Source organism: Saccopteryx bilineata, chromosome 4, assembly GCF_036850765.1.
Source record: "Saccopteryx bilineata isolate mSacBil1 chromosome 4, mSacBil1_pri_phased_curated, whole genome shotgun sequence".
Lineage (NCBI taxonomy): Eukaryota > Metazoa > Chordata > Mammalia > Chiroptera > Emballonuridae > Saccopteryx > Saccopteryx bilineata.
Genome location: NC_089493.1, coordinates 5,903,080 through 5,926,269, shown reverse-complemented (window position 1 = coordinate 5,926,269; position 23,190 = coordinate 5,903,080). Strand labels below are relative to the sequence as shown.

Sequence of the window (23,190 nt, the reverse complement as noted above, 5' to 3'; positions counted from 1 at the left end):
AGATATATGACAAGAATATTCAGTGCAGCAGGATTTATAGTATTATCTTCATTTTATGTATAAAGAAGCTATGGTCAGGACTTGCCCAGGGTCGTTCAACTGCCAAGTGATAGAGCCAGAGTTGTAGTCCGGGACCGTTGGCCTCGGAGCCCTCCACCTACTCCTCGCACCCAGCACCACGCTGTCCTCAGAGCAGCCCTGACTGTGTGGGCTGCGTCTGGCTGGCAGGCGGCCGCACGCGGTGGGCAGTCTTTCTGTCAGTACTCGAGACATAGAAAGGACAGAAATGGCCATCCCAGGAGCCGCGGCCAGGGCAGAGACCAGCCCCGTGTGACCAAGAACCCGGAGAACTCACAGACCGGGGTGTGCCCTTCGGAGGGCCTCTTGGGGCTCCAGAGGTTAGAGCTAGGACTGCAGAGGGAATTTCAGGACCAATGGTTTCAGTTCCTTATCCCGGTGATCAGGGTCTCACAGAGTCCTGGTGATAGACACAGCTTCTAAGTTCAGTCCTGCCATTCACTTCCTGTGCAGCTTGGGGCGAGTGGCTCGTGCTCCCTGGGCCTCGGTGTTCCCCACTGTAAACAGGGCAGGTGAGTCAGACACTCTCTGCAGTCTTGTGTGAGTTCCTTTCACTGATTCTTCTGGCTGCACGTTTTCCGTGTGCTGGGCGGCACCGGCCTCCCCCAGTTCCCACGCCCCGAGTCCCTCCGCAAGCGCACAGCTTACCGGTGGTGTCAGACGCCAGGGCTCTCAGACCCCCGCCCCGCCGCGTCCCCGCGGCCTCCCCCAGTTCCCACGCCCCCTGAGTCCCTCCGCAAGCGCACAGCTTACCGGTGGTGTCAGACGCCAAGGCTCTCGGACCCCCGCCCCGCCGCGTCCCCGCGGCCTCCCCCAGTTCCCACGCCCCCTGAGTCCCTCCGCAAGCGCACAGCTTACCGGTGGTGTCAGACGCCAGGGCTCTCAGACCCCCGCCCCGCTGCATCCCCGCGGCCTCCCCCAGTTCCCACGCCCCCTGAGTCCCTCCGCAAGCGCACAGCTTACCGGTGGTGTCAGACGCCAGGGCTCTCGGACCCCCGCCCCGCCGCGTCCCCGCGGCCTCCCCCAGTTCCCACGCCCCCTGAGTCCCTCCGCAAGCGCACAGCTTACCGGTGGTGTCAGACGCCAGGGCTCTCAGACCCCCGCCCCGCCGCGTCCCCGCGGCCTCCCCCAGTTCCCACGCCCCCTGAGTCCCTCCGCAAGCGCACAGCTTACCGGTGGTGTCAGACGCCAGGGCTCTCGGACCCCCGCCCCGCCGCGTCCCCGCGGACTCCGGGAGACGGCAGCCGTGCTGCTCTACGGAGGGTTGCTGTCTCTTGCTCCAGTAACCTCGGCCATTTTTGACACAATATGGTTGCCAGGCCTTCTGCCCTGGAAAGCGTTTTCCCCTGGCGTGGCTCCAGCTGGTCAGGGCCCACTAGCGTGCAGCTCCCGACACAGAAACGCTCAAACGCAGATCCCGGACTCCCAGAGCAGGAAGGAGCAGAGGCCGAGCTCCTCCCTCCGGTCACTGCACCACGTCGGGGTGCCCTGCGATCTCACGAGCAGGCTTAACCGTCACAGACTGCGTCTGATCATGCGTGCATGCCTCAGACCTGCGGCCCCTTCTCTGATGATCGCAGCGGAACCTGTGGGAGCCTGAGCAGAGAGGCCTGTTGGTGTGGAACAGTTCAGCTGTGAAGCGCTTGCCTTTCCCCAGCTGACTTGAGGTTCCTGCATTCTCTCTCTGTCTCTGTAGCTCACTCTCACCTGCTTTCTCTCTCTTCACTGTTGGATGACCCAGACCCACCTTGCGCCGGGCGAGACCTGGGGAGAAGCCCCGTCGGGCGCCGTCCATGCCACGTCCCCGGCCTGACTGTTCCCTTCAGCACGGCCGCAGCGCAGGACAGGGGAGCCGGATGTCGGTTCTGTGCGGGGCCCCCACCAGCGGGCAGGGCGTCCTGGCCACGGCCCTTTGCACCTCTGAGTCTCTTCCTAACCGGGGGGCACGGTAGAGTTATCTACAACTTCAGGTCACAAACCCTGGAGCTCAAAGCCAGGGAGGTCTGAGCAGTCACCTGTGCCGCTGCTGAGGCACCCCTTGGCCTGGCATCACGAAGGGCAGGCCACCAGACGCTGCTCACAGACTTCCATCTCTGGGTACTCCCTGCTTCTCGGGTGAGGCTGACGGATGGCGTGCTATGGGCCGGCAGCTGTGCGAGGTGCTTTCGTCTGCAGAATCTCACCCTCAGCCCACTGCACGGTAGGGTGCCATGCCACAGCCTATCCTGGGCTCCCCCCTCCGCAGACAGGAAAGCTGATAAGTCCCATGAGGTTAGATCCCGGGACCTGGGCAGAGGGGATTGGGATGCAGAGTAACGACCTCCACCGTCCCATGCCATCTGGAAGCCCCACTGGCTCATTCTGTTAACTGCCCAAAGGTTAGAGGTTGGCAGGTCTGGCGTGGGAGGCCCCGGCGGCCTGGAGGCCCCTGAACAGCTGGGCTCCGTCTGGGCTCCGCTGCAGCTCTCTGTGCTGGACCCGGCACCACTCCTCGCAGTCAGCTGGTACTTTCTGGTGGATTAATAATGAAGATTTTAGGCCCTGGCCGGTTGGCTCAGTGGTAGGGCGTCGGCCTGGTGTGCAGAGGTCCCGGGTTCGATTCCCAGCTGAGGCACACAGGAGAGGCGCCCATCTACTTCTCCACCCCTCCCCCTCTCCTTCCTCTCTGTCTCTCTCTTCCCCCCCTGCAGCCGAGGCTCCATTGGAGCAAAAGATGGCCCAGGCGCTGGGGATGGCTCCTTGGCCTCTGCCCCAGGCGCTGGAGTGGCTCTGGTCGCAACAGAGCAACGCCCCGGAGGGGCAGAGCGTCGCCCCCTGGTGAGCGTGCCGGGTGGATCCCGGTCGGGCGCATGCGGGAATCTGTCTGACTGCCTCTCCCCGTTTCCGGCTTCAGAAATTAAAAAAGTAAAAAAAATAAATAAATAAATAAATAATGAAGATTTCAATAATGCTGGACATTGGTGGGGCACATTCTAATTTTTCCAAGTGGTCTTTTTAACTAATAATACATTTACTATTGATGCATTCCAAGCAGAGGGTCTGGGAGGCAGAAGTAGGAATTTGAAAAGACCCTTCCCCTTAAGGGCCTCTGCCTGAAAGTCTAGATAAGACATGTATCCCAGTGTGACCGGTGCATTGATCCTGTGAGGTCAGCAGAGCCAGGGCCATGATCCTCACTTTGTAGTTGAGGCACTGAGCCCCAGGGAGGTGCAGTGACCCACGGGGTGGCACAGCTGGGAGGCAGGGCCAGGACCCGGACCCAAGGAGCCCGACGCCCCACTCAGAACTCTGATCCGGACCTGGCGACCACACCGCCTCCAGTTAAGTGAAGTGCCTGGTGGTGTCTAAACCCTCATCGCTCCGAAGAGCCTACTGAGAAGCTGTCCCTTTCCTGGGAGACCCCTGTCTTCCTGTCCTCCGGCAGCCCTGGGGGACACAGTGTCCTCGCCCCGCAGCCGCTCCCTCCAGCTCGCTTACCTCTTACTTATTAACACGCGTTTGTCTCTCTTCCCCTCCAGGTTGTGATCAATTATTCAATCGTTAAAGGGCTGAAGTACAATCAGGCGACACCAACCTTCCACCAGTGGCGAGACGCCCGCCAAGTCTACGGCCTGAACTTCGCCAGCAAGGAGGAGGCGACCACGTTCTCCAACGCCATGCTGTTTGCCCTGAACATCATGAACTCCCAGGAAGGAGGTAAGCTGGGCCCCGTCCGGCCGGGCGCCCGGGCCCCGCCACCAGGCTGCGCTGACCTTACATGGCCTCTCTCGGAAACCGCAGCCTAGCTCGAGGGTTAAAGAGAGGTTAACAGTTTGAAAGGAGGAGGAAATGGCATCGACATCTCTTGCCGTTTGTGACGTGCAGATTTGCTCTGATGTGTCCCTAAAGCTATGTGTCCCAATCTGTTTAACGTTGGTCACCCTGCCTCCCTGTTCTGGGGCAGGTATCGGCAGGGCTGGGAGAGAGCCAGCCGCCATTATTCTTGAATTCAATTATTTATGTTCCTGACAACCGTTTACTAGAAACTGTAACTACGGGGTGTGAGAACCACGGGGCGTAAGAACCGGGCAGGCAGAACACACAAGAAAGAATGGATGAGTCCTTCCCCTCGGGGCACTTCGTATTTCTGGGTAGACAGACCCGTAACCTGCCAATTACAAGGTCCTGCGGCGAGTGCTCTAGTGGGTGTGAGCTCAGTGCTAGGGAAGTGGAGAGGAAACCGGTGACTGCCCATCTGCCTGCCGGGCTGGGTGGGGGCTTCGCAGGGGGGGGGGCGCAGGCGGGGGGGGGCAGGCTCAGGCAGGGGGACTGCAGGGACAGGGAGCATGAAGGCTGGCGTGCGCAGGGAAGTGGACCGTGGCCGAGCTCCTGAGGCCCAGGGCCCGCGTGGGGAAGGGATGGAGAGGAGACCAGTGGTGGTGCGGACTCACAGTGAAGGCCCCAAAGATCGGGAAGGCTTGGGTGCACTTGGTACTGGTGCAGACAGACCGGGGTGGGGGGGGTGGGGGGGGTTGCTAGCAGAAGTCCCTAAGCAGAGCGGTTAAAGCAATGAGCAGAAATGCCTGTGGCTTTCGTTGCAAATTGCAGCATTAGCTCAGAGGGAGGACGGAGGCTTTCCGGGGCATGGGCGAATTGACGGCCGGCCGTGACTGTGGCCCTGCACTTGGCTGGAGAGCTTCTCTTGGTGGGTCCTGGTGGTCTAAAATCAGGCTTGGGGCCCGTGCTGGGTGTGAGTCCTGGCCCGGCTGGGGAGCCCTGAGCAAGGGACTTCATTCTCCTGTGCCTCGTTTCCTTATCTATAAAACAGGGTAGTGGGGGCATTGTTTCTACATTAAGTGAGCCGGAATGTCAAGTGTCGGGTGTTGTGGGTATTACTACTGTCTCTGCTGTGCCTGCTGCTGGACTTGGGGTGGGACGAGGGGAGACACAGTGCTCAGAGCTGGGGCGGGGGTGTGGCTTCTCACATCTAGAGTCCTGATCTGTTGCCATGGGGGGACCCAGTTTAAACCCATGGGGAATTATTTTTTAAGTCAGTGTTTTTCAACCAGTGTGCCATGAGACATGATCAGGTGTGAGTATAAATACATTTAAAAACTGTATTATTAACTATATGTATAATATGTACTGTGTTAGAGTGTCATTTTGGTAGGTGGTGTGCCCCAGGATTTTGTAAATGTAGAAAATGTGCCGCAGCTCAAAAAAGGTTGAAAATCACTGTTTTAAGTAAATAAAGAGCATGTTTTGTATGCTCCCCATAGGTCGGACACGGAACAGGTACTTACACGGTGCTCTCCCGCGTGAAGCGGCTCTAAGGGGCGTGGGCTTTCTGCTGTGAACTTGGGGTGCAAGGCGACGAAGTCACTCCGCCCCGGGTGCAGCGTGACCGGCGCAGGGCCCGCAGCACTGTAAGCACCACATAAATGTCCACTGAACTGGTTCCGTCCGCGGGCCTTGAGCTTCACAGTTTAAGGTTTGGATCTGACCCGCCTCGCCTGCCCCGATGTGTGAGCTAAGTAGGCTTCGTTGTATCTGTGTACTCGGATACACTGGGAGACTGTAGAAAGAAAAAGCTTTTCATTGAGTCGGACGATTAATTCTTTCAAAACAGCCACTTAAATTATATAAAACTAGTTACTTTATTAAATTCACCATAGAATCACGAGGAAGTCCGTTTACCTGCCTCCTGTTCACGTGAGAAACCTGTGACCCGTTCCGAGGAATAGCTTACGGGGTCAGGTGGTACCTCAGACTGAGGGCCAGACCCCGGCCGTTGGCTGGAATGGATGTCTTTGTTGGGGTGGCGGTTGCCACCTAGTTTGGGGTAGGTGGTCACAGTATGACAGTGGCCTGATTTCAGACTTGCGTCAGGAGGAGCAGTTGCCCATCTGGTTCGTTGGCCGTGGCCTGACCTGCCTGCAGGCACGCTCTGGTGGAGGGGAGACCCTGGCCACTGGGGACTGTGCTCCCCTCCCCCGAGGCAGAACCTGAGACCGTTCGTGCCAGGTCTTAGAAGTGCGGCTGGGGAGCTTCGGCACGTGTCCCAGGCCCCGGACAGCCAGGGGCCACGGTCAGTGAGGAGAGCAGCTCGGCGGTGTTTGGACTTCGCTGTGTGCGCACTCCGTGCAGAGTGGACCCTGTGCCTGGTTCTTCCCCGTGGCACTGTCTCCATCCTTAGCCCTGTCGCTGCGGCGTGCGGCTCCCAGGGCGGCTGTGCCACGCTGGTCCAGCCTGCCAGCTGTCGGTGGCTCAGCTTCTGGCGCGCGCGGGCACGCGCAGCCTCTCCGCGATCCATCAACCAGCTGCGCAGAAGGCCTTACCGCCAGCTGACTGAGCGCCCCCACTGAATCCTCGGTCGGGAAATTGCCCCTCCCCCCTCGCGAGAGGCAGTTTGCTGTGGCTTGTTTGGGGGCAACCAGGTCTTACGTGAAGTCCTTGCTCTGCCACCTGTGGCCTTGGGATGACAAGCCCCCCGGCCGAGGGTCGTTAGGAAGATTGAGTCCAGAATGTTTACAGAGCACTCGGCAAGCAGCCTGGCGTGTCCTAAGCACAGGGAATATCGCCACTTTCCCTTTCGGTCTGTCAGTGAGCTCCTGGTCCTCTTGTGTTGGGTGTGGCCTTAAGTCCCTCTTACACAGTGTGGAGGGGCCCTCGGCCATGCCGCCCGCGACCCCCTCTCCTCAGCGTGTTCTGCAGTGACAGCGAGCTCGCGCCTGCGGGTCGTGGGCACTTCTCAGCTCAGTGTCCCTGCAGTGGGTCTTGCTCAGGGTTCCGTCTCCGTCCTCGTGTGTGGCTGCCTCCAGGCTTCCACTCCAGCCGGGCACGAGACCCTGAGATAGGAACCTGAAAGCAGCTTAGTTACAGGCACTGAGGACTTGGTGCTGATCCCTCCACCCCTTCCCACTGGGGTCTCGCTGCAGCCCCGGAGGCGCATTCCCAGATGACGTCCCTGGTTAGGAAGCCAGGGCTCAGAGAGGGAGCCGGCTTCCCTGGAGTACCACAGCCAGAGAATTAGCGGGAATTCAAACCCAGAATTCCCTCATTCATACAGGTTGTGAAGTCTGCGTGGTGACCACAGGTGAAGGCCATGGTTTGTATCTGTCTGTGTTCCTTTCTGCCTCTCAACCTAGTGAAGCCACTGTCAAGCCAGGATTCTTGACATATTCTAGAGAGAATGGACACAACAGAGGAAAGGTTTGCCGCCTCACTTCTACACGGAATAGGCAGGCCCTTGAAAGACCTTGAGAGGCCATTCTAGCACCTGAGGCAGAGGCCATGGAGCCCTCCTCAACACCCGGGCCAACTTTGCTCCAATGGAGCCTTGGCTGTGGGAGGGGAAGAGAGAGACAGAGAGGAAGGAGAGGGGGAGGGGTGGAGAAGCAGATGGGTGCTTCTCCTGTGTGCCCTGGCCGGGAATCGAACCCAGCAATCACAGTTTTTTCACTTTAGTTGTTCATTGATTGCTTCCTGTATGTGCCTTGACCAGGCAAGCCCAGGGTTTCGAACTGGTGACTTCAGCTTTCCAGGTCAGTGCTCTATCCACTGCGCCACCTCAGGGCAGGCTCACTGTATACAGTTTTAAAGTGTTCATATGTTTTGCTCACATGCCTTCCAGAACAAGTGGACTGGTTTACGCTCCGTCCAGCATGACAGTCTCCCACTGCCCAGCCTTCCCCGGCGATAAGCGTGAGCACTCCCCTCAACCTTAGTAAACACAAGAGAAGGAAAACACGTCATTGTGGTCTGCGTTTTGTTCACCAGTGTGGTGGACGTTTGTCATTCATTCACTGGCGATCTTGTTTTCAGCGTAGCTTTAACAAGCTCAGCGCAGCCTGGAGGACCACAGACTCCTCGCACCTTCAGCGACAGCTGCGTTACTCCTACTCCCAAAGCGTGTGCGCCTCTAATGACCCGGGGAGCTGTCCTTCCCTCAGCAGACGTGTGGAGGCGGTCTGGTGCCGCGGGGTGTGTTTCAGGCCCTGGCAGGTGATAACTGGACCCCCACGCCCCCAGCAAGCCGCGGTGAAGTGGTGTCTACGCCGTCTGGTCGTCTTCCAGGCTCTTCGCCCAGCGGGAGACCCGCGTGGCCCTTTCCGTGTGCTGGGGGTGAGCTGCGTCTCCTGGTGGGCAAGAGGCCCAAGCGGCGGGGGGTTGGCGGCCCCGATTCTGGGCCAGTGTCTGTGAGGTGGGGTGGCGTGTCAGCCTCAGCATGGGAGTGTGAGGGCCTGGAGTGAGGAGGACAGAGGCCTCAGCACACGCAGGGCTGCGGGCTGCGGTGAGGACGAAGCGTATGGCTCCCCGCCACGGCGTCTGAGGGCTCCGAGGCACTTCGGCCCTCCGGGACTTCACTCGAGTCTGTGGGAAGAGCCTGGCGTGGAAGTGAGGAGTCTGGTTCTTGTCCCAGTCAGCCACTGCCTCGCACCTGGCTCCGGGCCTGTTTTTCCACCTGGCAGGCTCTGGGGCTGGACCAGACACATAGCTCTCAGCGGGGATGGCATGGGGACATAGAGCCACCTGGCGATGCCCTGGGCAGGGGCTGCACGGGGGAGAAGGACTTCAATATCTGAGCCAGCGCTGAGCTCTGTCTTAAGAAAATGCAGTTCCTTTTTTTCTAACCTGCTCCAGTATGTGCTAAGTTTCTAGGAATACAAACGTCCACATACTTCAAAAGAAGATTGTGTTTTTGTTTGTTTGTAACTTTCCCTACAGTTGTTTTCTGTTGTGGAAGCATTGTCGCTTGTGAGGTTTGTCATCATCCACACAACTCCCTTTATCAAACCTCTGTCACACCGGTGCCCCCTGTGTGGGCGCGAGGCCCTGATCGTACCCCCTGGAGGCTGAGGCGTTGTTACAGATTACTGGTTTCTCCTGCCTAGGGCACTTAGGTGTTATTTTTTCTAGTTTGTGTATGTAGTTATATAGTCCAGGAATTTCACTTCAAGAGAATACAGGGAACATTCCAAAGTGTTCGTAATGAAAAGAGGCCACCGTGCCTGGCAGGGTGGACAGGAGTTCTGTGACAGTCGGGCCAGTCCCTCCGGGCGTCACGTCTGTGGTCTCACTTGAGTGTCACCTGACAGTGCCAGGTAGATGCACAGTGCCTGCCCGTCTCACAGCAGAGCCTCTGAGCCCGAGAGGGGTTCCAGCCACGGTCCGTCCGTCAGGGAAGCTGGGGTGAGGACACTCCCTCCTCCATCCAAACTCAGATGAGCAGCGTGGTGTCGCAGAGAGAACGCACCTCGGGACCCCCACCGCGTCCCCCTCTGCCCTCCGTGCCTCACTTCTGACCAGGGTGGGGGCTCCCAAGGCTCAGGGCTCCGACCCACACACGGCCCCTCTCACCCCCCACCGCCCCGCCTGCTTCTGAGGCCAGTCACAGAGCCAGATAATCACCTGGGCTTCTGACCAACAGGCTGTAAATCGGAGGTTCCCGTGACCCCTCCTGGGGTTCAAGTAATTTCCTGGAGCAGCTCACAGAACTCCGGAGACATGTTACATGCTAGGCCACTGGTCTGTTATAAAGGGTATAATGCAGAGCCAACCGGGTGGGCGAGGTGTGGGGAAGGGGCGCGTGCATTCTGCCCTCTGGGCACTCCACTCTCCACACGTGGCACAAACTTCTACGCCACCACGCATAAGCAGTGTGACCCTGTGCAAGTCTCGTCTGTAAAACAGACACGGTCGTGCCATTGACTGTTGGAAGATGACCTGACAGTGCTTCTGAGCGGGCCCCGTAGTTCAGGTGGCCTGTAATACAGCCTGACTCCTTCGGGCTGCCCCCACCCCGCCCGTCATCTGTGAAGCTGCTCGAGTTCTTGGGGACTTCTCCCCGTGGTCGTAGAACTGTCTCCAGTGTTCTGGGAGAGCAGGGCCGCCGTGGGGCACAGCAGGCCCCGAGCTGAGGGCGTCCAGCCGCCCGGTGTGAGGTGACTTCTGGGAAAATCTTTGTCCTCAAAGCCTCTGCTGAGTGGTGGACCGCCGCTGAGGCTGGGGCAGGAGCCCCGCGCACCTAGAAACGGCATGTATGCTCTGCAGATACCAGAGGCCGGGAGGGAGGTGCCTGCGCAGGGTCACCGCTGGTGGGGCCCAGCTGGGGCTGTGCCCGCCGTCTCTCTGTGCCTGGTGACTCGGGACTGATCCACCCACTCCAGTCTATGAGGGAATTTTCCCTGGGACCCAGGGCCACTGTGAGGGCTTGATTTTGTCCCTTTACCCCTTGGGGTTCCCTCTAGTGAGATCCAGTCAGGCCTGCCCAGTGGGCGGGGCCCTCTGCCCTGGCTGGTAGCTGGTAACCGGTAGCCAGTGTTCTCACCTCCGGAGCCTCAGGACCCTGCAGCCCACTCCCCACGGCCGCCCTCTCTTTCCCCACGGTCAACTCAGGGCAGAGTGGGCCAACCCAGACCCCAAAGGGGTTCCTGTCTCAACTCCCACTAAGATCCCAGGAAACTCCAGAAGGCCCAGCAAGCCCCAGCTTGCTGCAGTCTTGGGTCCCAGCAGGTGCGCAGGAGTGACGGGGGTGGGCGCACTACGTGTTGTGACTGAGTCTGAGTGTGCTGAGACGACGGGGGAGAAGGCCCGAGAGCCCCTCCGCGGCAGGAATGAGGCCTTCCGCGCAGACCACCAGGCCTGGGCCCGTGGACACGCCCAGCAGGCTCGTCGTGCCCAGGACTGGAGGAGGGGGCAGGGGTGCTGGCACGCCGATGTCCCTGCGCCTGGATCTGTGCGGGACTGGCCGCCCGGGGCGGCAGCGTGGCGTTCACTCGCAGAGCGGAAGAGCCGCCTGACGGTTGCAGGTGGACTGTCTGACCTTGGGCAGGGCTCCTTCTCCAAGCCTGGTTCCCGTCTGTGGACTGACGTGCAGTGTAGATTTCAGATGAGGTCGTGGGTGTGCAGCAAAGCGCGGGGCTGTGGCCAGAGCAGCCTCAACCTGGAAATCGGGGGCAAACGCCGCGTGTGTCTGGGCTCAGTGTGGGAGAGTGGACATCCTCCACAGGCCTCGGGGAGCTGCTGGTGTTGGGGGGCTGGGCAGCTGGAACAGAAACGGGACAGTCCAAGACACCTTCGCTTGCAGTTTGAGGGTTGAATGCAGCAGATTTCAAATTGCTCTATTTTTTTTTTTTCTGAAGTGAGAAGTAGGGAGACAGACAGACTCCTGCATGCACTTGACCAGGATCCACCTGGCATGCCCACTAGGGGTTTGCTCTGCCCATCTGGGGCCGTTGCTCTACTGCAACCAGAGCCATTCTAGCGCCTGAGGCGGAGGCCACGGAGCCATCCTCAGCGCCCGGGCCAGCTTTGCTCCAATGGAGCCTTGGCTGTGGGAAGGGGAAGAGAGAGACAGAGAGGAAGGAGGGAGGAAGAGTGCAGAAGCAGATGGGTGCTTCTCCTGTGTGCCCTGGCTGGGAATCGAACCCAGGACTTCCACATGCCAGGCCGACGCTCTACCGCCGAGCTAACCTGCCAGGGCCTCAAATTGGTCATTCTGAGGCATGCCAGAGGCCCACATCTTGATGCAGCCGGAACAGCTCCACCTTATTTTACCCACTGGGACTCTGTAAAAAGATAAGGAAGTGGGTGCAAAAAACCCAGTGGCTCTGGAAATCCACGTGGGTGGATTAAACCCAAGTGAGGAGCTTGTTTTTATCCACCTCTCAGTACGATGGTGCGGCCAGGCTGTGAGAGGGTGCGCACGTACTAGCATCTCTGGTGAATGTTGTCACGGTGTGACTCTCCTGGTGCTGGTCATGGGGTCTTCCCAGCTTCTCCAGTGTCCACGTGCTTGACCAATGCCCAGTGATGCCCAGCACAGCGTCAGCCCGGCCTGGAAGGGGCCCTGGCCGGGACTCTTAGACAGACAGCCATTTCCCTCCCTGTTCCCCTTATGGGGTCTTCGAGTCAGGGCTGTTTTGCTTCTCATGAACATTTGTTGGAAATTACCTACCTTTTTCTCCTAAAGAAGGAGAAGCACTGGGCTGTCTTACCCTCCTGAGATCAGGGTGGAGGCCTGCACCGCCCGGACAGCCAGAGCAGGCTTCCTGGCGCCCTCCCCGCGCTCCTCCTGCTCCCGACTGCCCTCTGGTGGCCGGTCCTGGTGCAGCCCCTGCCCGGGTTCCCCCAGGCCCTCCGAGTCCTCCTTTCCACTAGCAGAGCACCCCTCGCCCCTGGACCCCTCTCTGTCCCCCTGACTTGAACGCTCACTTCTCCTCTCAGAACTTGCTCCCCGGCAGCCTTTCCAGCCACATGGCTGCACCCCTCCCTGCACCTCAGGGCTGGACCTTTGCCGCCCTCCTGAGGGTGAGCACCAGGTGGGCTGTCCCATTGTTCCAGCATAGCATCCAGTCAGGCCGGGAGGTCGGACTGTGTCCTCTTTGTCTCGGGACCCAATGAGCTTTCTCTGCCTCCACGCACGGTGGGTGAGCAGACCAAGACCGCAGGGCCTTGCCGGCCTGGCTCGTGGGGCTCTGAGCCCAGCCCCAGCCCGTAGTGGGGCTGCACCACTCGGGTCCCCAGAAGGCTGGACCAGGACCCTCGCTGGTCAGCCTCTCCTCCCTTTCTTCCGTCTGTCCCTCCTGCTGGCACTTCTCGTGGGACCGTGCTACCGAGGTCGTTTGGGCAAGCCCTCGTGGGCTGGCCCTTGCCCCGGGTCAGCTCCCACACTTCGTGTTGGCCCGGCCAGGCGGGGCCGTGCCTCTGCTCTGGGTGCCCACCCCCAGCTGCCGCTGACCACCGTGAAGGAGGGCTGTCGTGTCCTGGGGACGGGGGTGGGGGGGGGGGTCCGCCACTTCGTCCGTGGGTCTGTTTTGGGCGTGCACAAGCCTGGCGCCTCCTGCCATCACACCGTGCTCTGCAGACCAGGACAGCGCTCCCGAACCAGCACCGCTCGCCAGCCTGGGACACTGGGCGCAAGGTGAGGGGTGCTATCTGTGCCTGAGGGACATGGCAAATAGAACTGTCTCACACAGAAATCGCACCCGTCACCTTGGCCCGCCTCGCATCACCGCCGGAGGAGCGCCTGCCCGTCAGCGGCCCTGTGCTCGCGGCCCTGCAGCTGCTGCGGCCTGCGGGGCGTGTGCATCGCGCGGACTCAGGTCCCAGCCACAGACAGCCCGTGCCCAGCGCGTGCCCGCTGACAAGTCGCATCCCATTTCGGAGACACGGGGTCTCCATCTGCACAGGGGCTCGTCGTACCTACCTCACAGGGTTGTTGTGGGGATCGCATGAGGTGATGTCTGCGGAAGTTGTCACCTGTAAATTACGATAGCTATTGGAAGTTAATCACTTTCTTCTAATATTTGAAAAGTCTGTATCCACTCCTGGGTAAGAGTGGCAGCCTGTGCTTTGGCGCCAGCGTGGCTGGGCTTCTGGGACGGGGGTGGCGAGGGAAGCAGGGCTTGGCCGCAGCGTGCAGGACTCGGGGCGGGCGGGCCGGGCGACTCTGGTGGCACAGGCAGGTCTCGGTGGTGTGGTGGCTCCGGGAGAGGCTCTGCCTGACCCTCGGGGTCCCCCTCCGCATACTGGCGGGGCGGGGCTGTGTAGCCCTGCTGGGGGGCCCTGACTTCCGAACATCCCACGGCCGCCGCTGTCTCTTCAAACAGAGCTGCTGGTGTGTTTGCACTTCCCAGCCCAGGGAAGGAGGACATTGCCCCGGCCCAGGACTGTCTCCCTGGCATGAAAGGGATGATGACTTCGGGCTTTTAGGTTTCCGTGGTCGGCCTGGACACCACGCCCAGTCAGGGCTTGAGGCCGCCTCGCCGGGCCTGCTGAGTGCGCCTCAGGTTGGGCCCGGTAAGCAGCCTGGGCGGCCCGGTGGCCGGCACAGCGACACAGACGCAGGGGGCAGGCGCGGGGCAGGCCTGTGCAGCCATCACCCACAGCCGCCAAGAAGTCTTAAGCACAGTCTCCCTAGTCTCCTCGTCTTTAAGGTGGGCGTAATGACCACCTACAACAGTGTGGAGCTAAGAGGACAGAACCGGCAGGAGTGTGACTCTGAGCCGTCACACTGTAAGGGTCAGACTGCGGAGGCAGGGCCACACCCCAGGACTGTCCTAGGTCCCACCCCTCCAGCTGACCAGAGTCACGCCTGGTGTGGGAAGGAGCAGTGACACCCTGGGGCGAACTCTCATGTTCTTAAGAAAAGGAGCAGGTCCTCTGTAGTACACGCCCCCACTTCCAGTGAACGGCTGTGTTTGCACCTCGTCTGTCTGAGTCCTCACAGCACCCTCCTGAGACTGGGAGGGAGGCCTTAGGAACTGCATCCCCACCGTAAGGATGAGGAGCAAAAGCTCACAGCAGTAAGTGACTTGCCCACGGCCAGACCAGTGGCCTCATCCCAAGTCCAGGGCTCTGCCCATTGGACCAGATTGCCTCTCAGAGAGACCCCGGTCAGCTTCTGGCTTCCAGGCTTTGTAAGTTGTTGCCCAGCCTGGCCATGGGTTTATTATGGCAGGTGTTTAACCTGGCCTGGCTTTATGGCAAGTCCCCACATCTTCAAAGTAAGTCAAAACTGCATTGTATTCTTTTTTTTTTCTCGCCTGGCATGTGGGATACTATCTTTCCTAAAGAACGATCGTCACTGGTCAGCGTTCTACACGGGTTAGTTCACACCTGGTGAGAGCCAGCTCGGGCATCTCAGTGGCACTCCCAGGGACTCAGAAACCCAAGTGCTGAACGTGGACTACAACTTGCATTTCTGGAGTGGCTGGGTGTGCCCGTGAGGGCGTGCCCCCTGCCTGTCTGCTGCCGGCCTCCATTCACCTGCTCTCCACTCTGCCGCCGGCTGGGTGTGCCCGTGAGGGCGTGCCCCCTGCCTGTCTGCTGCCGGCCTCCATTCACCTGCTCTCCACTCTGCCGCCGGCTGGTCTGCCCGACAGCTGCCTCCTCAGTCTGTCGGCTTCTGTGCTTAGCCCACGCAGTCTGTTCTCCGCACGCAGCGGACTGGTCCTTCCGAGTCTCAGTCAGCCCTTGCTCAGCGCTCCCCAGCGCCTTCCGGTCTCACTCAGAATCACGGCCAAGTCCTCCCCTCGGCCCGCAGGGACCTCCCTGAGGCCCGGCTGCTTCTTGACTCATGTCCACCCTCCCCTCCCCCACTGACTGCCAGCCACGCCGGCCTCCTCACTGTCGCCCACGCAGGCCACCCGTTCTCCTGACTCGGGGCCTCCACACCCAGCGTCCCTTCCTCCCGGGGCATTCTTCCCTCTGCTCCCTCGTCACCTCATCAGGCACATGGGACCCCTCACCCGCCATCCCAGTTCTCTGCCCTACTTATGTCTTCCTCCATGTCCCCTCTCTAGAACCCAAGTCCGGGGTGTCCACAGCAGTGTCCCCAGGGCCTGGCACAGCAGCACTGTGCTGAGCGCACAAGCACCTGTTCGGGGCCGGGTGCCCGCACACGGAGACGTGGGCCCTGCCTCCACAGCGCCGCCAGGGGGGGAGAGAGGCGAAGAGCCGCGTGGCCGGTGCCGTGGCGGGGGGCCCGGCCTGAGGGGCCTAGCTGCAGGGGGCATGCCGGCCTGGGGCCCAGCGGGGGCGGGGGGCGCCCTGGCCTGGCACCTGGGGCTGTCGGCCTGCTGACCGGGTCTGAGAGGGCGGGTGGAAGTTTGCCTGTCAGAGAAGACGGGAGCAGCACACATAGGCGGAGAGCCCCTTGAGCCTGGCGCTGTCCACAGGGACACGGCCCGTTTCGGATGGTGTAGGGGGGCAGGTGAGGGACAGGCAAGGCCGGGAACTGAAGGACAGCTGTTGGGGACCAAATAAGCCAACAGGGTATTCTGCAGTTTGGATATCTAGGGGACAGAGGTGTTGGGCCCAACCCCCCACCTCACCTGCCTGATTGAGTTAACAAAGGGCTGTGCTTCAGTGCTCGACCTGCCTGCCCATGTTCCCCGGAAGAGACTAGAAGCGAGTTTCTTCTTGGTGTAAATTTAGATTGACTAGTATGCAGGGGGTTGTCTTTGAGTTGCCTTGGAAACTTAATTGAATTGCTAATGGCCGACATTACCCAGGAATAAAGACGGATGTCTTTTTTTTTTTTTTAATTTTTTTTTTTAATTTTTTTTAAATTTTTTTATTTTTTGTTTATTCATTTTAGAGAGGAGAGGGAGAGACAGAGAGAAAGAGAGAGACAGAGAGAGAGAAGTGGGGAGGAGCTAGAAGCATCAACTCCCATATGTGCCTTGACCAGGCAAGGCCAGGGTTTCGAACCGGCGACCTCAGAATTTCCAGGTCGACGCTTTATCCACTGCGCCACCACAGGTCAGGCAAGACGGATGTCTTTCTGGGGGCGGCCATGTTTTTGCGGCTCGAACAGTAGTGACTGTTGGCAAGGAGCTGTGACATCCTCCTGAACCCATCCTGTATGTATCTTTAAGTCTCTGTCTATATTCATTCAGTTTCGTACCATTTGGGTCTACCGTTCTAGGGCTGGACTTGCCCCTAGACCTGTGAGGAAGGAGCCCTCAAGACCCCAGGCCTTCCCAGTCCCGTGTCCCTGCCTGGGAACCGGGGCTCCGCCAGGGCTCAGGGGGAGGGTCCCAGCCGATCCCAGCAGGCCTGCAGCTTTCCGAGGCCTGAGAGTTTCGGGCTCTGCCTCCCCCTCCCGGCTGGGTGCTGCCACCACGACTCCTTCCTGGATGGAGTCAGTGATGGTGTGCGCTGGCCGCAGCCACGGGCACCACTGGACACGGGCGGCTCCTCTGCCCACTCCCTCCTCGGAGAAGCACAGCGCCCTGTTTGGGGCAGCAGGAAGGTGTCTGTGGAAGAGTCCTGGCTGACCTAGCTTGACCGCCAGCTAGATGGGTGACCCGTGCCTCTGAGATTCCACTTTCTGACCCGTGACGTGGAGCGATGACAGCTTGTCAGATTGGTTTGCAAATCAGATTCAGGACGAGGCAGTGCTCACGTAAAGCAATTCTCTTATCTCTCAGTCCAGCGTGGGCAGCAGCCAGGCCCCTCAACGGGGCTCGGAAGACGTGGGGCTCGGAGGAGGACCTGCACGGGGCAGACGGAGGAGGGGCTTCATGCCCCAGCACCCCAGCAGGCCCCAGGAGAGCTGGGCTGTGGACAGAAAGCCAGCAGAGGGAGGCGGGGAAGGAAGAAGTATTTCAGGGACACAAGTAACTACTGGGGAGCAGCGGCTATCGGCCAGGGCGGCTGGAGTGTCAGCCAGGGCTGCCCTTCCTCTGTCTGCTGTGTGGTGTGGCCTAAGGGGACCCCAGGCTCCTGAGTTCTGCAGATGTTACTGTCCGCTCTGTGAGGAATTCCCTGCTTTGAGTTATTTACCACTCAGGAAAACCGATTACCCTAGGAGGGTGGTGAGCGTTCTCTCTGTTTCTCCACATACCCCCAGAGCATGCCAAGCTGCAGGTGTGCCCACTCCCAGGTTGGAAGAGCAACCGCAGGTTAGGAGTAGGGGCAGGGAGTGGGTGGGCCTCCGTGAGAGGCTGGAGTTGGCAGCACAATTCACAGCGTGTTCTAAGAGATCCGGTCGGGGAATAACTTCCCTCCCTTGGAGCACAATATTAGGAATAAGTACTTGTTGAAGAAACAAATACACTGAACAAGTTCGCAGACTCGTGGTGTGAAAAAGGGTCTGGGGGTCAAATCAGCCAAGACCCTCGTCTTGCAGATGGAGAAGCTTGCTCAGAAAGGCTGGCTCCAGCAGAATCGGTCGGATCCAGCTCACTGCCTGGTTTCAGTAGCACCTGTCCCTCCTGACTCCTTCTGCAGACACTGATGTTGAGTGTTGTTGCTCCCTCCTGGGGCAGCCAGCTGCTAGAGGTGGGGCAGGCAGCTCAGCCAGGCTCTGAGCCCTGCTGGGAGCGGGCCGGCCCACCGGGAAGGGTGGGGAGCCTCCGATCCCATCCAGCACGCCTCTCTGGTTGGAAGTGGTGGAGAATCACCCCAGGATCAGCGTAGCCCCGTCCTGGTCTTGGTTGCAGGCCCCCCCAGCGTCCCCCCACCCCCCATTTCCCCAGTGGCTTTCCCTGACACATGCCACTCTCCGAAGCAGAAGCAGTCCCTCCTGGTGAGCAGGTCTCGAACTGGATTTCTGACCGCAGCACACTGCTCCTGCGGCCTCTCCTTCGGGCCATCTTCACAACATAACCCAATGCAGAGGTGACCCATGGAGACAGAAGAAGCTGATGGTGGCAGCATGGGAGTGGAGGCGGGAGGTCCTGGTCCTGGTTCTGGTTCCGACTCTGTCCCTCACTAATATGATACAGGCAAGTTTTTAATCTCTCTGGGCATCTGTAGCCCAGTGGGGTAATGATAACCCCACTTTCGGCCCTTTTGTGGGATGTTATGAGATTTTAACAGCTACAGACACAGAAATGGCCCAACCTGTGGTGGCGCAGTGGATAAAGCGTCAACCTGGAACACTGAGGTCGCCGGTTCGAAGCCCTGGGCTTGCCCGGTCAAGGCACATACAAGAAGCCCCCAATGAACAACTAAAGTGAAGCAACTGTAAGTTGATACTCCTCACTCCCGCCCCTCCCCGTAAAATCAATAAATAACATATTTAAAGTATATACACACCCCCACACAAATGCTCAGCACTACCTGACAGGAAAGAAGCAGGCATTGTTGAGTGGCACTGTATCCTACCCTCGGCTGGGGCTGATGTGTCCCTGACCCACACGCCAATACAAGTGGAGCTTTTGTTCGTTTTCCAGACGGAAAACAGAGTTGAAGAGATTCAGTAACCTGCCCAGGGTCAAAGGGTAAGTGACGGAGCCAGGATTCGGCTCAGCCCTAAATGGCCTCCGGTCCACGTGCTCAGAACAGTGCCCGGAGCCGAGCCGGTGAGCAGTCGGTGGTGGTGCTGCCCGCTCTCCAGCTCAGCCTGCGAGGGGTGTGGTTAAGCCCCAGAAAGGGAGAGCGACCAGGGGCCAGGGTTCCATATGCTGATAGTCTGTGGAAGGGTTTGGACAGGTAGGACCCTGAGTCAGGGAGAGGAGGTGCCGGCCTTCAGATGCCCTTGGGGGACGGGCGGCAAATTCCTTTGACATTCAGTGTTGCACTTTACAGATTCCTGCACATTTTGCATACTTGCATTTTAGTCCCTGGATGTGAAGAGGGAGCAGTCAGTACCCACAGGAAGGACTGTCGGGGCTGGTGCCTGACCTAGGTGGGTCCCCAGTGGGGAAAGGGCTGGAGGAGCAGCTGTGGGCTGGCTGGGCCGGGCACATCAGAGTGTGCGGGCTCAGGGCCACAGCGAGCATTTCCCCGGGGACCCAGCACAGAGGAGCTGTGCTCTCTGACGTGTCATGTGAAAGCTGGGCTCAGAGGCTCAGGCCTGCGGCAGAGACCAGCCGGGGCTGTGGGAAAGCCTCCCTGTAAGAGCACATGCATCTGGGATCCAGGCGGGGCAGAGAAGGTGACCTGAGGGACAGCATTTCCTGGGGACAGGTGGAGGGTGGAGAGCGGCAGAGGCCACAGTCGCACTGGAAAGCGGCCCCGTTTTGTGTGAAGAGGTTGACTGGGTTTCGGACACGGGGAGTGGAAGGGGTGCCCAGTCTGAGCATGTCCCACGGATGTCCTCTGTGCACTTTGCGCTGGGCCCTGGGCGGGGGCGGGGTCCAGAGAAGGGCAGGGCGCGAGCTTCGCTCCAGTGGAGCCCTCGGCTGAGCCGAGTGTTCCGCAGCTCCAAGGTGGGCCGCGAGTGCGTTCCTCGGGACACGAAGGAGCAGGCGGCCGCAGCAGAGCGGGCAGACGGCAGAGCAGGCAGACAGCAGAGAAGCCGGGACTGCTCCCCTGACACGGCTGCCTGGCCCGGGTCCTAGTTACTCCCACGGGTCCGCGGGTTTGCCGGCTGGGAAATGCAGGCGAGCTTCCCGCTGAAGGAACAGCCACTGTGCCCACAGGTGGGATGGCAGTACGGCTCGCTGGCAGGTGGAAGGGCCCATTTCCCGCAGGCCTTGGAGCCGGCCGGGCTGGTAGAGAACACAGGACTAGCAGGGTTCGGTTCAGAGAGCAGCGAGTGTGATGGTGGGAAAGGAAGACCAAGGAACGGCGGGCAGGGACCCCCGGAGAGTCCGAGAGGCTCAGGTGGCTGAGCTGAACCGCGCCCCAAGTTCTTCCTCCGGCTGGTCACCTGTTCCCTCCTGGCTCCGTGCCCACCCTGCGGGGACACGAGGAGGCAGGCAAGAGGTTTCCTCTGGCAGACCCTCCCTGGGGCCCCCGGCACTCGCTGGGGTCGGGTGGACAGGAGGGCTCTGATAGGTTAGCTGGGAAGCCGCATTAAAGATTGAAGCGTGAAGCCCATCTGACAGCCGCCCGCGGATCGGTTTCCCACTGCGGGAGCCAGGCGGCTGAGGACGGAGAGGTAAGTGGCCAGGATGCGAGGAGCGCGCCTCCCGGACTGCGCCCAGGGGCCCGCCCGTAATGGTCAGCAGGGAGTGGACCTTCCACTGCTTCTGCTTCTGCCACTGCGACTGCACCGTGCTTTGCAGAGTGAACTGTAGGTGACACCCCTTCCTGCTCCTCCGGCCTCTCCTTCCTCGCCCAGCTGCTCGGGGGTGGGAGTGGGGGTGGGCCGTGAGCTCTGGATCTCAGGCTGGGGGCCTGCCACGGACCCGGCCGAGGGCTAGGATGTGCCTGCACACTGGCAGGAGGGGCGGGCAGACATCAGCGTCTACACTGGGGTCAGGGCAGGGGCCGGGTCTGCAGCACCAGTCACTTGAGACACCTGTGGCCATGGGTGAGTTGGTCACCCTTTCTGAGCCTCAGTTCCCCGTCTGTAAATCAGGTCTGATCACCGTGCCCTGGTCAGTTGAGCTGATTAGTTACAAAGAGATGTGAGGAGTTCTGTCACTCCACACTGTCAGGGTGGACAGGTTTTTATTGCACTCTATTCTGCTCGAGGTTCTTTTCAGGGTTTGTGGTGTGTCCTGAAATGAGCTCATTCCCACAATGGGAAAATAACTGGCCGAGGACCACAGCCTGCGTGGACCGAGTGGGCTGGATGGCGGTATCCTGGCTTAACGCCAAGAGACCTGGGTTCTAGTGCTCACCGGCCATCTAGGACGTGTTCCTCCCTTTGTCTGGGCCTCAGGACCTCTCCACCCCAGGAGAGGGTCGGGAGGGGGTACTGCCCACTAGCCCCGGGCAGACAGCTGCCCCCCTGCTGTCCCTGTCGCAGGGGAAAGGCCTTTCCTCTAACGCGCCATGTGGGTGCTGAATGCCCAACCGGCGGGCACTTCTGCCTGTGGCCTTGGGCTGTGGGCCCTCTCTGGACTGCAGCCTTAGCATCTGCACATGCTGACCCTCCAGGACCACAGGTCACAGAGACACTGGCCTCTTAGACACAGCTTTAACCACTGGTCACCATGGCATTGCACTGGACTTGGTAGGCCCAGGGAGGCTCTCTTACAGAGTTGCTGATCCGAGGTAAAGAAACGGCCTCGCGTGCCAGCCCGCCGAGTCTATATCCTGAGGACCGTGCAGAGAGGGCACTAGGAAATTCACCCCGAGTCTATACTCCTGAGGACCGTGCAGAGAGGGCACTAGGAAATTCACCCCGGGTCTATACTCCTGAGGACCATGAGAGAGGGCACTAGGAAATTCACCCCGAGTCTATACTCCTGAGGACCGTGCAGAGAGGGCACTAGGAAATTCACCCCGGGTCTATACTCCTGAGGACCATGCAGAGAGGGCACTAGGAAATTCACCCCGAGTCTATATCCTGAGGACCATGCAGAGAGGGCACTAGGAAATTCACCCCGGGTCTATACTCCTGAGGACCGTGCAGAGAGGGCACTAGGAAATTCACCCCGAGTCTATATCCTGAGGACCATGAGAGAGGGCACTAGGAAATTCACCCCGAGTCTATACTCCTGAGGACCGTGCAGAGAGGGCACTAGGAAATTCACCCCGGGTCTATACTCCTGAGGACCGTGCAGAGAGGGCACTAGGAAATTCACCCCGGGTCTATATCCTGAGGACCATGAGAGAGGGCACTAGGAAATTCACCCCGGGTCTATATCCTGAGGACCATGAGAGAGGGCACTAGGAAATTCACCCCGGGTCTGTACTCCTGAGGACCATGCAGAGAGGGCACTAGGAAATTCACCCCGGGTCTATATCCTGAGGACCATGAGAGAGGGCACTAGGAAATTCACCCCGGGTCTGTACTCCTGAGGACCATGCAGAGAGGGCACTAGGAAATTCACCCTGGGCAACTTGAAGCAGGCAACTAACTGGCGTTGAACTTGGGAGGCAGTCGGGTTTACTGCTGGGCCGGGCTGGGGGGGGCGGCAGCACTGCCTTGGCTTCCTGGGGGGGTGGGGGCTGCCCGGCACAGCGTGGGGGGCCGACAGAGCCCGGGGCTGGCAGATGTTCGCCCTAGGCACTGGTCCCAGCTCTGCCACCAGTTCCTGTGTGATCTTGGCGAGGTGACTCTGAACTCCTGGGCCCGGGTCACTGGATCCGTCCCACAGGGACAGTTGCTTCTGAGCAGCAGGAACCTTGCAACGACCCAGGAAGGCAGGCTAGGGAATTGGTCAGGGAAGGCTGCCTCCTGTGTCCCAGTGTCACTCTAAGTCAGTTCAAACTGGAGGGACCTCCTGGAGAAAGGAGAGGAGCCAGAGAGCTGGCGGAGGGGAGGGAGCCTGGGGGGCTTGGGACTCTGCCCAGACCAGGTGGCTGTCGTTTGCTGGCCAGGAATCCCATCAAGCCTCACTGAGCAGGTGCCGGATCCTTTGTCTCTGGCACCCCTGGGAGCTCGGGTTCCATCTTTTCAGGAGGCCCAGGGGACACCTTCCCTGCAGAGGCCAACTCGAAACCTGGCCCGTGCCTGTCCCCGAGGAGCTGGGGCTGGTGCTGCCGAGGCTCATAAATAAACGTCAGGGGGTGGGCAGGGTGGCCTTGCTCAGGGGGAGGGGTCCGCAGGGGCTCGCCCCCCCCCCCCCCCGCTCACCTCGGGCGGTGCGGGGGCAGCCAGACGTACAGGCGTGGAGTCAGCGGGGCTGGTCCCCTCTGTGGGGGCTCTGCCCTTTGTGTCTCTGTTAGAAGAGAGTGCATCTTTTGCCTAATTTAGAAGTAGGAAAAGAGGGAAATAATCCCAGCATCCCGAGATAGCCCCCGTTCCACGCTGGTGTGTTTCCTTCCTTGTCCTTT

At 60.0% G+C, this 23,190-nt stretch overlaps 1 protein-coding gene across 4 annotated transcripts in view; it reads left to right on the top strand.

Annotated features, from left to right (window-relative positions):
* Positions 1-23,190, top strand: part of EVL (Enah/Vasp-like) — a 146,834-nt gene that overhangs the window by 96,760 nt on the left and 26,884 nt on the right. For all 4 annotated transcript variants that reach the window (XM_066276363.1, XM_066276364.1, XM_066276361.1 and 1 more), the window contains exon 3: positions 3,597-3,774. In XM_066276363.1, coding sequence (XP_066132460.1) covers positions 3,597-3,774 — 178 coding nt within the window. The remainder of the gene's footprint in view (positions 1-3,596; positions 3,775-23,190) is intronic.